Source organism: Phyllobates terribilis, unplaced genomic scaffold (genome assembly GCF_046119375.1).
Source record: "Phyllobates terribilis strain yellow unplaced genomic scaffold, ASM4611937v1 Scaffold_5__5_contigs__length_657084704, whole genome shotgun sequence".
Lineage (NCBI taxonomy): Eukaryota > Metazoa > Chordata > Amphibia > Anura > Dendrobatidae > Phyllobates > Phyllobates terribilis.
The window spans coordinates 138,154,407-138,165,461 of record NW_027362765.1 but is presented as its reverse complement, the minus strand read 5'-3'; the positions used below and the strand labels follow the sequence as shown (position 1 = coordinate 138,165,461).

General features: G+C 41.9%; 1 protein-coding gene across 2 annotated transcripts in view; it reads left to right on the top strand.

Annotated features, from left to right (window-relative positions):
* Window positions 1-9,911, top strand: part of HNF4A (hepatocyte nuclear factor 4 alpha) — a 177,278-nt gene extending 167,367 nt beyond the window's left edge. For both annotated transcript variants that reach the window (XM_073683066.1, XM_073683065.1), the window contains exons 4-10: window positions 412-518; window positions 2,633-2,788; window positions 3,616-3,703; window positions 5,790-5,942; window positions 6,146-6,382; window positions 7,454-7,579; window positions 7,680-9,911. In XM_073683066.1, the coding sequence (XP_073539167.1) occupies window positions 412-518; window positions 2,633-2,788; window positions 3,616-3,703; window positions 5,790-5,942; window positions 6,146-6,382; window positions 7,454-7,579; window positions 7,680-7,822 (1,010 nt within the window). In that variant the 3' untranslated portion in view covers window positions 7,823-9,911. The remainder of the gene's footprint in view (window positions 1-411; window positions 519-2,632; window positions 2,789-3,615; window positions 3,704-5,789; window positions 5,943-6,145; window positions 6,383-7,453; window positions 7,580-7,679) is intronic.
* Window positions 9,912-11,055: the final 1,144 nt, after the last annotated feature.

Below are 11,055 nucleotides of genomic sequence, written 5' to 3'. Positions count from 1 at the left end.
AGAAGCAGCATCTTATCATTTAACAAACTGCCCAGTGTAATATTCCACAGAAGCAGAGGTAAATTTGTGAATGAGTAATGTAATATTTGCACGTAGCAGAACAGTGGGCTGCCACAATCAGTAATTACTGGTGGTCCCTTACACTCCAGTCCGACATTGTTTCTACCTATAGAACTATTAAGAAACTTTCTGTAGGATTGGGAACCAGGCTTGCAGGACAGTCTCATCACTGTACTCCCAGGATAAGATGTCCACTGTCTTTGATCTCAGATTATGTCAGTCAAGCTTCGTTAACCTCTTTCACACCTTACTGAGTCCATGATACTACATCTTCTCATTGACAGAGTTAGAATAATTTCCCATTGCACTAGACTCCTAGTCTCATCATTAACCCTTGTGTTTTCATTATAGCCGTGCAAAATGAACGAGACCGGATAAGCACGCGGAGGTCAAGCTATGAAGATAGCAGCCTGCCGTCCATCAATGTCCTAATCCAGGCAGAAGTCTTATCACAACAGGTAGGAAACTGAATGCTATGATATTCTGACTTGAAGGTAATCTCTGTGGGGCAGTTTGAGTTGGTCATATGCTGTAGAGGCTGTCCAGGTCTTTAACATTGATGGCCTATCCTTAGGATGGGTCAGCAATGTCTGATCGGAGGGGGTTTGACACCTAACACCCCCGCCAATCAGTTATTCCTGGTGTGGACGGTGGCCAGAACTGCTCAGTTGTGGAGCAGCTGTGGCCGGGTACTGCACATACGCCACCTATTTCAATCTATAGGGAGTGGATTGCAGTACCTGGCCGCTGCCACTATTTCGTCGACAGAGCTGTGCTGTGCTGCTCCACATCTGAGCAGTTCTGGACTTCACCAACAGGTGATCATCAGGGATGCCACGTGTTGCACCTACACCGATCAGACATTGATGACCTATTCTAAGGATAGGCCATCAATGTTAAAATGTCAGACAACTCCTTTAAGATTGACCATTTTACAAAGCCATAATAAGGCTACATTTCAGGGTTCCTATTACTTGTATGAAGTAGAACACCTAGACTCAGACTTGGACTGGCTCACAGGGGAACAGGTGAATCCCAGGAGTGACCCCCACAATACTATAAGAGCAGTAGTTGGCACAATACACTTGTTTCACTCTGTACAGACAGAAGCAGCATCTCATCAGTCATTTAACAAACTACCCAGTTTATTATATAGAAGCCGAGGTAAATTTGTGATTGAGCAGTGGGCCCTCAAAGTCAATGTTACTGGTGGGCCCATGGCACCCCACTCTGGCACTGAAAAGACTCCCCAAAGTTCTACTGAATCTATATGATTTTATGACCACAGGTCATAGATCATCTGGTTTGGAAAACTCACTGTTAAAAACGTCTGCCTTAATAGAAAAGTTTCCTCAAGTACTTTCATATATTAGCAAAGTGAAGAGTAGATACAAAGATTGTCCCCTTCTCTGGAGGGCCAGACATGTCTGTACTTGATACAGGCTGCCAATTGATTTAGGAGGACTGTGTAATGCATCATTTCTCCTGTGGGGGAGCTGCAGGGTAATAGAGCACTTGCTCCCTGCTTCATCTTATCATTGGGGTACCCTTCTTACTACTGATAGCTAGCAGACCACAAGTCATTATAATGACATTTATTCTATAGAGACAATTTTCTTTCTGTGAACAGGAAATGTCAGGATTTTAGATAAGTAAATGAATGACCCGGCCACCTCTGGATCAGGCCTCATTTTGTGGGTCATGGCTTATTGATTAGGAATGGTTGTTTTTCCAGGCTGTTTGTTTAAGGCTGTGTCATTGAGCGCACTGATTGAACAGCACAAACCAGTGGGGAGATGAGAACAGGTTCTGTATTTATTATATACAGTTCATTACTGGTTGAAATTCTGAACTTTTTAATATTATAAATTAACACTTGGTGACAAAAGAAAATTTCCAAACTTCAGTGATTTTAACCTAGGACCAGTGCTAACCACTGATCCCCTGTGCTGCCCAAAAACGTATTGTTCACAGAAGCACATCATCAGGACTCACACAGCCCAAAAAAATGGAAGCGTCTTCACACTGAATGATCGTTCAGTGAGCATAGGGAGTGCGGCCTGCTTGTGCAAACAGGCTATTAAATGACCACCGATCAGCAAACGAGTAGCCAATTAGCTAGTGTAAACGGACCTTTACTAATACTAACATGTCTATAAAGATAGATCTATACATAGATTGATATGTGTAAGGGCAGGTGCACAGGACCGTAGATTCTCTGATCTGAGAGAATCGAGATGATTATACAAATGATACTTTGATCAAACTCTGATCAGAGTATGATCATAGTGTGATCTGATTCTCTCGGATGATGGAGAAAATAATTTCTCCATCTTCTCCATTGTGTCAGCGTGGGAAAATAGAGCTGCACTCAGGAAAAAATCGGACGTGCATACAGTCCCATAGTCGCATTGGTCCAAGTGCGATCCCACGCTTTATCGGATCGCACTTGTACCAAAAATATGCTCGTGAGCATCTGTCCTTAATTGGATAGATATTAGAAGGATAGATACTGTAGATAGATAGACAGACATTGGCACACAATAAGACAGTCACTGTCCTTCAATTACAGATAACATCATCGGTTGCCATGTTAAACACAGATATCAGAGGGAAGAAGATCGCCAGTATCACAGACGTCTGCGATTCTATGAAACAACAGCTTCTGGTTCTCGTGGAATGGGCCAAATACATCCCAGCATTCTGTGAGCTTCCACTAGATGACCAGGTGGGTTCACATACTATTCAACTAAGTGCTGATTTCTGGCAATTGGATATGGGAGATACATACCGCCGCACAGAGCTCCGATGCAGAGCTCTGGCGCAGCAGTCCTGTTCCAGCCAGGCATCCTAGATTCCCAGATCACCACTTGTGGGATAATTTACCATTTATGTTCTCAGATCACCAGCTTTATTCTGTTCATGGGGAAAGACCCCAGATCTGCCAACGACTAGGTCATTTTCCTAGACTTAAGCCGAGTCCATCACAAACACCACCGAGCTTGCCAATGGTACTAGGACTCCAAATCCATTATCTAAACCTTAGTGCTTCATATGTTTTCTTTAATCTTTTAAAAAAAAAAATAAAATTTTTTAACATGATAATCGCTGGTTATTTTGTGCCTGAAAGAAACCTTCCTGCCATAAATGATCCTAATGATAATCACACTGTACGGCTGACACTAATTATTCAGTCCTGTCCTTCAAAGGATTCATCCAGCCCTTGACCCATCCATTCGTTAACCTCTGTGTCCTCAAGAACCTTTGATGTTTAACTTGTAGACAGTAATAATGGTTAACAGAGTGAGAGATCCAGCTGCTCCGATTCATTTTTTAACTTCTTCTGTTGATGGCCACCTTTATTAAATCCTGGTTAAGAAACAACTCACACAAGATGGGGCAAGGAATTGAACAAAAAATGCTACTACATATTGTTCACAGGTGGGATGACCCTCCAGCCATATGGTGTCAGACTGATTGACTTCATGCCAAGTCCTGTCATCTACACCAGTCAGTCTGAGCATGATTTCTTACTTTACAACTTTTTGTTTCTAGGTGGCGCTGTTACGTGCACATGCAGGCGAGCACTTACTTCTGGGAGCTGCAAAGAGGTCAATGATGTACAAAGATATTTTACTTCTAGGTGGGTCACAATCACACATTAGATACACAGTAGGTATGGTGGGTCACCTGCCCCCTTCTTTTACCATAAGCTGAGCACCAAATCCACTAAGTGCTCCACTGTGTGGCTTGCATCCTGGGATCTGTTATAGGCAGTGTGTGAAGCATGATCCCAAAACACTTCTATCCCCAAATATATACGAATGTGATTTCAGAAAGTGGGGCCACCTGGTGTAGTGGATCTGAACAATACCCCCTTACACCCACCTGACCACTTCGGTCTCCAGGTGATTGTTTGTGACAAATACCGAGCTATTGACATCATGTTTATGGCATGTCATTAAGATAGCAAAAGCTGCAACACCCCCAGATAATATACGGTATCATTATGTGTTAAACATTAGTGACCCTGCACTGATAAGCAACCCACTCACCATCAAATAGGCCAGACTCATAAAGAAATCTACATGAGGCCAGGAAAACAAGGGCCTGAGATTACACAGATTTTATGAAGGAAAGACGGCTTTATATTATGAATAGCTATTTTATTTATTAACTGCTCCTCTTAACCCCATCAATACCACTTCCCCAAAAAATCAGGTTGTCCCCCCCATCACTAGTATAGGGAATAACTTTCTGATCGCTGAGGTTCTGACGACAGGGCCCCATCAGCAATCTCAAGAATGGGGTTCTGGAACCCGAGAACGGAGCAGAGAGCAGAGTAAATTGACAAATTTGTCATCCGGGGGACAAAGAGATTTGTAAAAGTGACCATATACATGTAACCATTTGTAAAAGTGACCATATACATGTAACCATTTGTAAAAGTGACCATATACATGTGTAATTTAAAGACATGCTGAACCCATCAGAGCTAGAGATGTTCTTCATAGTCTCTCTGTAACTTCAATGGTCCCTTTTCCCCCAGCCATTAACTGATATTTCCAAGAAAAAAGTCACTAAAGTAACTAAATCTCCATTTTACCAGATAAAGGCTTCTTGACAAGCGCTGACCAGGGGCATAACTTTAGTAATTCAGTGATTGCAGTCACACCCAGGCCTTGGAGCCTAAGGAGGATCAAAATGTCCCCTTGGCCCATATGAGAAAACCAATATTGTTAAAGATCCGTGATAGATGAAGGCTCATGCATTGGGGCTCATGACCGTCAAGTTATGCCATTGGTGCTGACCAACTATGTATAAGTTGTTTACTGGCCCATTCACACATGTGATCGTTTTGTCTCTATACAGCATCATGTTGTTGGTAGCACAATCCCCTGTTTACACTGCGCAATGAGCTGCCAACTATAGTAATTTCACGCTGGCACAGACCATCTGATCAGCTGAAAACAAGCGTTTTGGTTGTTCGTCAGTTGATCAGCGGCATCTTTACATGGGCCAATAACCGGAAACAAGCATTCTTATGGACGCTCGTTCACCGGATATCTGCCCGTCTAAATGACCCTTGAGGGTGAGTGAGATCACATGTTGTGTCCAAAACTCTCTGACACCCAATGATCACAAGATTTTGAAACCAAACTGTGCAACCATTGGGCTTCACAGTGGTTGGAGCTTCAGATGCTTGCAGCAAACCCCATTGTGTGGTTTCACTCTTAAGGGCCCCCTACACATTAAATTAAAATTGGCCAAACCTACCAATATTGTCTGGATCGGCCAACCATCTAATGTGTACAAGGGGCAGTGGGGACCCCAATAGATGTGTTGGATTAGAGAAGGATCCAGTTTGTTGAATTTGAATGGGCAATCCTTTCTTCCTGGATGGAGATAGGTTTCTTATAAAAAACACAGAAATGCTTGTCCAAGTTGAATGTTCATGGAGAGTCGGGAGAGATAGATGTCTGCTGAACAATGGTTTAATGTGTATGGGGGTCTTTAGACCTTCATATCTATGCAGTTGTTCTCACCTATTAACTCCATCACTCCCAGGATTCATCCCATATCTCCAGGAGAACAGCCACAAGGAGACTGATTTCCCCTCAATTTCTCTTCCCAAAAGCATATGTGAAAATTGACCGAAATTAAATTCTCTGATATTTGCATTTAACATTGTCGGGACTGTATGATAAATCTTCTTTACTTCGTGGCAGGTAATGACCGTGTGGTGCCAAGAAATTGTTCAGAGCTTGAAGTGGGTCGAGTGGCGGTCAGAATCCTTGATGAGTTGGTTCTTCCATTCCAGGACCTACAGATTGATGATAATGAATATGCTTGTCTTAAAGCAATCGTATTTTTTGACCCTGGTAAGTTCAATCATCCTATCTTGGGCTTGCAAAATAAATATATAGGGGACATGCAGAGAAGTTGGTGCACTGGATCAGAAAAACAGAGCTCTGACCTATACTTTTGTCGCCTTAGGTCAATGCCTGTATGGCCTCGTCACAAATCCACGTTCAATATATGAAACTGATACATCACATAATGTGCTCCTCTTTTATGTTTCCAGATGCCAAAGGATTAAGTGATCCCACAAAAATAAAGAGGATGAGGTATCAGGTCCAGGTGAGCCTGGAAGATTACATCAATGATCGGCAATACGACTCCCGGGGGAGATTCGGGGAGCTGCTCCTCTTGCTGCCGACTCTGCAGAGCATAACATGGCAGATGATTGAGCAGATCCAGTTCGTCAAACTTTTTGGAATGGCCAAGATTGATAACCTGCTGCAGGAAATGCTATTAGGAGGTCAGTGTGCCAGCAAGGAGGGCAGATCTAAAAGGGTATTCTCGGTCTTGGGAAAGCTGAGTGACAACTAATATGGTTGCATGTACATGTTTAGGCGTTGTCAGATATATGTTTTTTATGCCAACTTTATTGCAAGATACCTTTTCCTATATCACTAGGGATTCTCTGCATATAACTAAGCACTAGTGTGGAATAATATGAGAACTCTCATGGTGACCATGTTGTTTGTCACCTAGCCCTTGAGCAACAAAATCATAGTGGGTCCCATATCTACCTACTCTTGGTTTGACCAGCATAGAGCATTCTTACCCAAAATTGCTGTTGGCCCTGCCCTCCCTCAAGCTCAATGGGCCCTGATACCCATCTACATTTGCCTTCTGCATACTTGCGAACTCTCCTGGAACATCCGGGAGGCTCCTAGAAAAACGGAGACCTCCCAGACTAAAGAAAGAGTTGGAAAATATCCTGTGTTCTACAGAAACATTCCAAAACTGATCAACAGTTTAAAGGAAAAAAAATCGTAGCATGTCCGAGATGGATCCGATTATCAGATCGCACTCAGCCATGCTAGTCAATGAGTCTGTGGAAAAAATTCAGGCTGCACTCGGATGACATCTGAGTGCAGTCCGATATTCACGGGATGACAGAATGGAGAAGATGGAGAAATATTTTTCCATCTTCTCCACATCTGAGAAAATTGGATCACACTGTGATCCGATTTTCTCATGTGAGAGAAAATACGCTGGTGTGACCCTAGCCTTTCCAGAATTTTTTTTCTGACCTAGCATTATAATGAGAGAGGACTTTATGCCTTTTGGGTTATGGTATAGAGGAGAGTGATATGCAAAGGAGCATGGCTTGTGCCAATAATAGCTTTACTGGAGGCCACCTGAAGAAAGTTGGCAAGAATAGCGTAGTGCTGTTGCCGGCCCTGCTGCACCAACAGGAAATCTTTTTGACTGTATACTTCTAAGCATCATCATCACTCCCCATAGCACAGCAATACAGGTAGGTAGATAAGACTAGCGGAAATGTATATATGAGATCAAACCTTCATTTTGTTATACACAGGTTCCGCAAATGAAGCCCCCCACTCGCATCACTCGCTTCACCCCCATCTTGTTCAGGAGCATTTAGCGACGAACGTCATAGTAGCCAACAACAGTATACCTGCCCAACTCCACAATGGACAGATGTGTAAGTATTCTGTATGTTATCAATTCTAAGACTTCATTTCTGAATATCTGCAGCCATTTTTAATGATAGTAATTTTTTTTATATTTTATTATTTTTGCAGCAACCCCAGAAACGCCACAACCATCCCCACCAGCAGGCTCGGGGGCCGAGCAGTATAAAATTGTGCACGGAGCGATCACTGCCGTATCCAAACAGCCGACTTCCATTCCACAACCTACCATCACCAAACAGGAGGCAATGTAACTTCATGCAAGTGATAGGAATAATATAAAAAAAGATATGGACTTATAGGCTGGAACCCAAAAAACTGCCCTGTACTCTGCCTGGCCAAAACTAGAGATCGGGCAGTCATGGTTGCCATACGGCTCCTCCCGTCTGCCTTTAGAAAGTGATATTTTTGTATAGTTTTATGTTTTTTTGGATTTAACTTTTTTTGTACCTTAGCTTCTGGAAACTTTTATACATGGACGTATTCAGTAATATAGATGCGGTATGTTGTATTTGTTTCGTGTACTTAGTGATTTTTTTTGTTGTAAAGTGAATATTTTGCTTACATGCTGTGAAGTTGGCCATTTTATGGTTAAGCTCAAGTGATGTCTTCGAGGCAACAAGTTCCTCTTCGGACCACCTACATTGGATTGGCTAGCAGAACAGCCGCCATGCTGAGCTTAAAGGATATGGTCACATTTGGGGACTTTTTTTTATGTAAATGCATGTATTTTGGGCTAAAACATACTTTTCCAATCGGATTAATTCAAAATGTTGTACTGTTTGGCTTTTACAGGCTCTTTGTTTCCCTGCAGATTGCTGACTGCAGAATGAGTTAACTGAGAATATGTCAGTGAGCTTGTTCTGATGGAGAGTTTATAACTTTTATTTGTTTTTATTTTTTTAACTCCTCTGTGCTGATTTATGTTTATAGACAATAACAAAGTTGTGCTGAACTTGGGTGAGGTCATAAATCAGCTGAGAGGAGCTCAGAAAAATACAGATAAAAGAGGTACAAACTCCCCATAAGAATTAGCTTACTGATAGATTCTCAGTTAACTAATTCAACGATAAGCAATATACAGGAAAAGAAGAAGCCTGTAAAAGCCAAATTGTGAAAAATGTATAATGAAACCCACTAGCAAAACGTTTTAGCCCAAAGTACATGTGTCCTTGCAGGTGTGTATATATTTTAAGCCTTCTACTTTATATATCCTTGTGTTTTATATCCATTAAAGGACCAACAATTCAGTTAAGGGGATTTTCCTTAAAGATGTTGACAAAGATTTGAAAAAAAAGGTCTGTTAGTTTTTTATGTTTTTTTGCTGAAACAGTGCCACTCCTGCCCATGGGCTGCTTCTGGTACTGCAGTTTATCCAAATGAGTTGAAAGAGGAGATGCAAAACCAGACACAACCCAGTGACAAAAATGGCTCCATTTATGTAAAAGAAAAATGCAGACCCTTTTTTCTAATCCTGCCCTACCAATTTAAAGGAGAGAATAATACAGTGCTCCCTGTTTTCTTTGTCTTTTCATATTTGTGCATGGCAAATTATATATCATTTACCCTAGATAAACAGTTATTTATGCTTTATACTGTGAACTGCCTTCCCAAATGTAGTCTTTGCATTGAAAAATGCAGTTTTTTACATTTTTGTTTTAAATAGTGTAGTAATTTTTTCCATCCACAGGCGGAGCTCAAGAGTACAAATTGTCGCACTGAATAAAAATCCCTCATTAGCACCACCGCAGGTTGTTTTGGGTACTGTAATGTGGAGAAGGTTGTGGATTTTCAATGGCTTGCAGACTAATGTGCTTATTGGAATAGGTTCAGCTTTATACCTACTACCTGCCAAACAACCACTGCCTAAAGTTATATATAATAGAACGATTTCACTGCCCTTTTTTGATAAAACGGAATTATGTATAACATACATTGTTGTTTTTGCAAGAGTTCATTACATGCAGAATTGATATAATGTGGAGGGGCATTTAGGTGAGCCTTATAGGATAGCATTAGCGATTTGTGGGGTACCTTGCACGATACCACTGCCCACATCTTACATGTAGATATGTGATATTCTCAGTAATTTATTTCCCCCAATGAATGCACTGTGTAAATTATTAGTGTACATTTGACTGATTCCTGGAAATTTACAATGTTCTGTAAGTCATTAATAACTATGGGTTTTATAGGACCGGGACATCACTCGGACTCTTCCATCGCTGTCTTTCTGTTGTATTCTAGAAGAGGTCTGTATATTGTGTGTTCTGTAATTCTCAGTAAAGAATTAACTTTTACTGCTCTTAGGTTGTAAAGAAATAAATATCATATTTTCTACTGGATTTGTCTCTGATTAAAGAAAACATAACCAATTATAGGAAAGTATTAAGAATTATACATTAAGGGAGGCATGAAACCATTAACTGACAGGAAGTAAGGGTGGACATTTTTGTCATCACAGACAGTTTTTATGAGTATTATAGAATTATCACAGATCAATGTTTAAAGATCTGCAAAAAGGCGCCATATGGGACTGTGGCATGCTCTATTGAACGCGTCCATCACTCATCAGTCAATTGGGTTATTGCCCTGATGATTGGAGGCATCGGAGTTGCGTCTCCTGACAAACTGGTAATGGTGGTGGGATCTGTGAGAACCCACCTTTGTCCTCCCTGACAAATTGGTGGCAAGCGGTGGGATGTCACAGAACATTAGTGATCTGGGGTGAGCAATCATTCCTGTCACTAAAAACATGCACGGTCCCTGTGAGGATTCTTTGCAGCGCTTTGAGGATCAGACTCAGTGTTGCAATTACACCCCTCTCTTGTTTTTCTGTTCTATCTTTTATTTGGTGAGTGACTGCTAAGATGGCAGCTGCTTATAAGAAGCACGAGAAGGTTGTGCTGATCTATCTGTTTGTGTGAGGATCGAGGTCTCGATGGGTAAAACAAGACCAAAGAGATGTGGCACCACCAGGATGCCCAGTTGCGGATCTGGTTCTAAAACTGTCCGACTCAGAGGGGATCAGTAGCAACCATAGCTCCCAGAGTGAATGGACTCTTGCTTGCCTCTCATTCTGCAGCAACTGGGAGAATGTAACCCTCAAATGCGGATGTAGTTTGTGCTACAAGAATGCAAAGAAGAGCATGAGTTTGCTGAGCGACAGGCTGAGAGAGCCGAGTGACAGTCTGAGAAAGCCGAGCACCAGACCCAGGCCAAGCAAGAGGCTGCTGAGTGACAAGACGAGCAAGAGCACCAGCTGGAATTAATCCGACTCCAGAAGGAACAATCTACCCCACAGAACAGTGAGTCCAGTAATATCAAAACCTTTAAACCTTGTCCCGAGCAAATTCCTTTCATGCACAAGGATGTGGATCTAGACATATTTTTGAGGGGGCTTGAAAAGGCCAGCAGACAGTACCAGGTGCCTGATGACCAGTGGGCTTGATATTTAACCCCAGGGCTATGAGGCAAAGATCTGGAG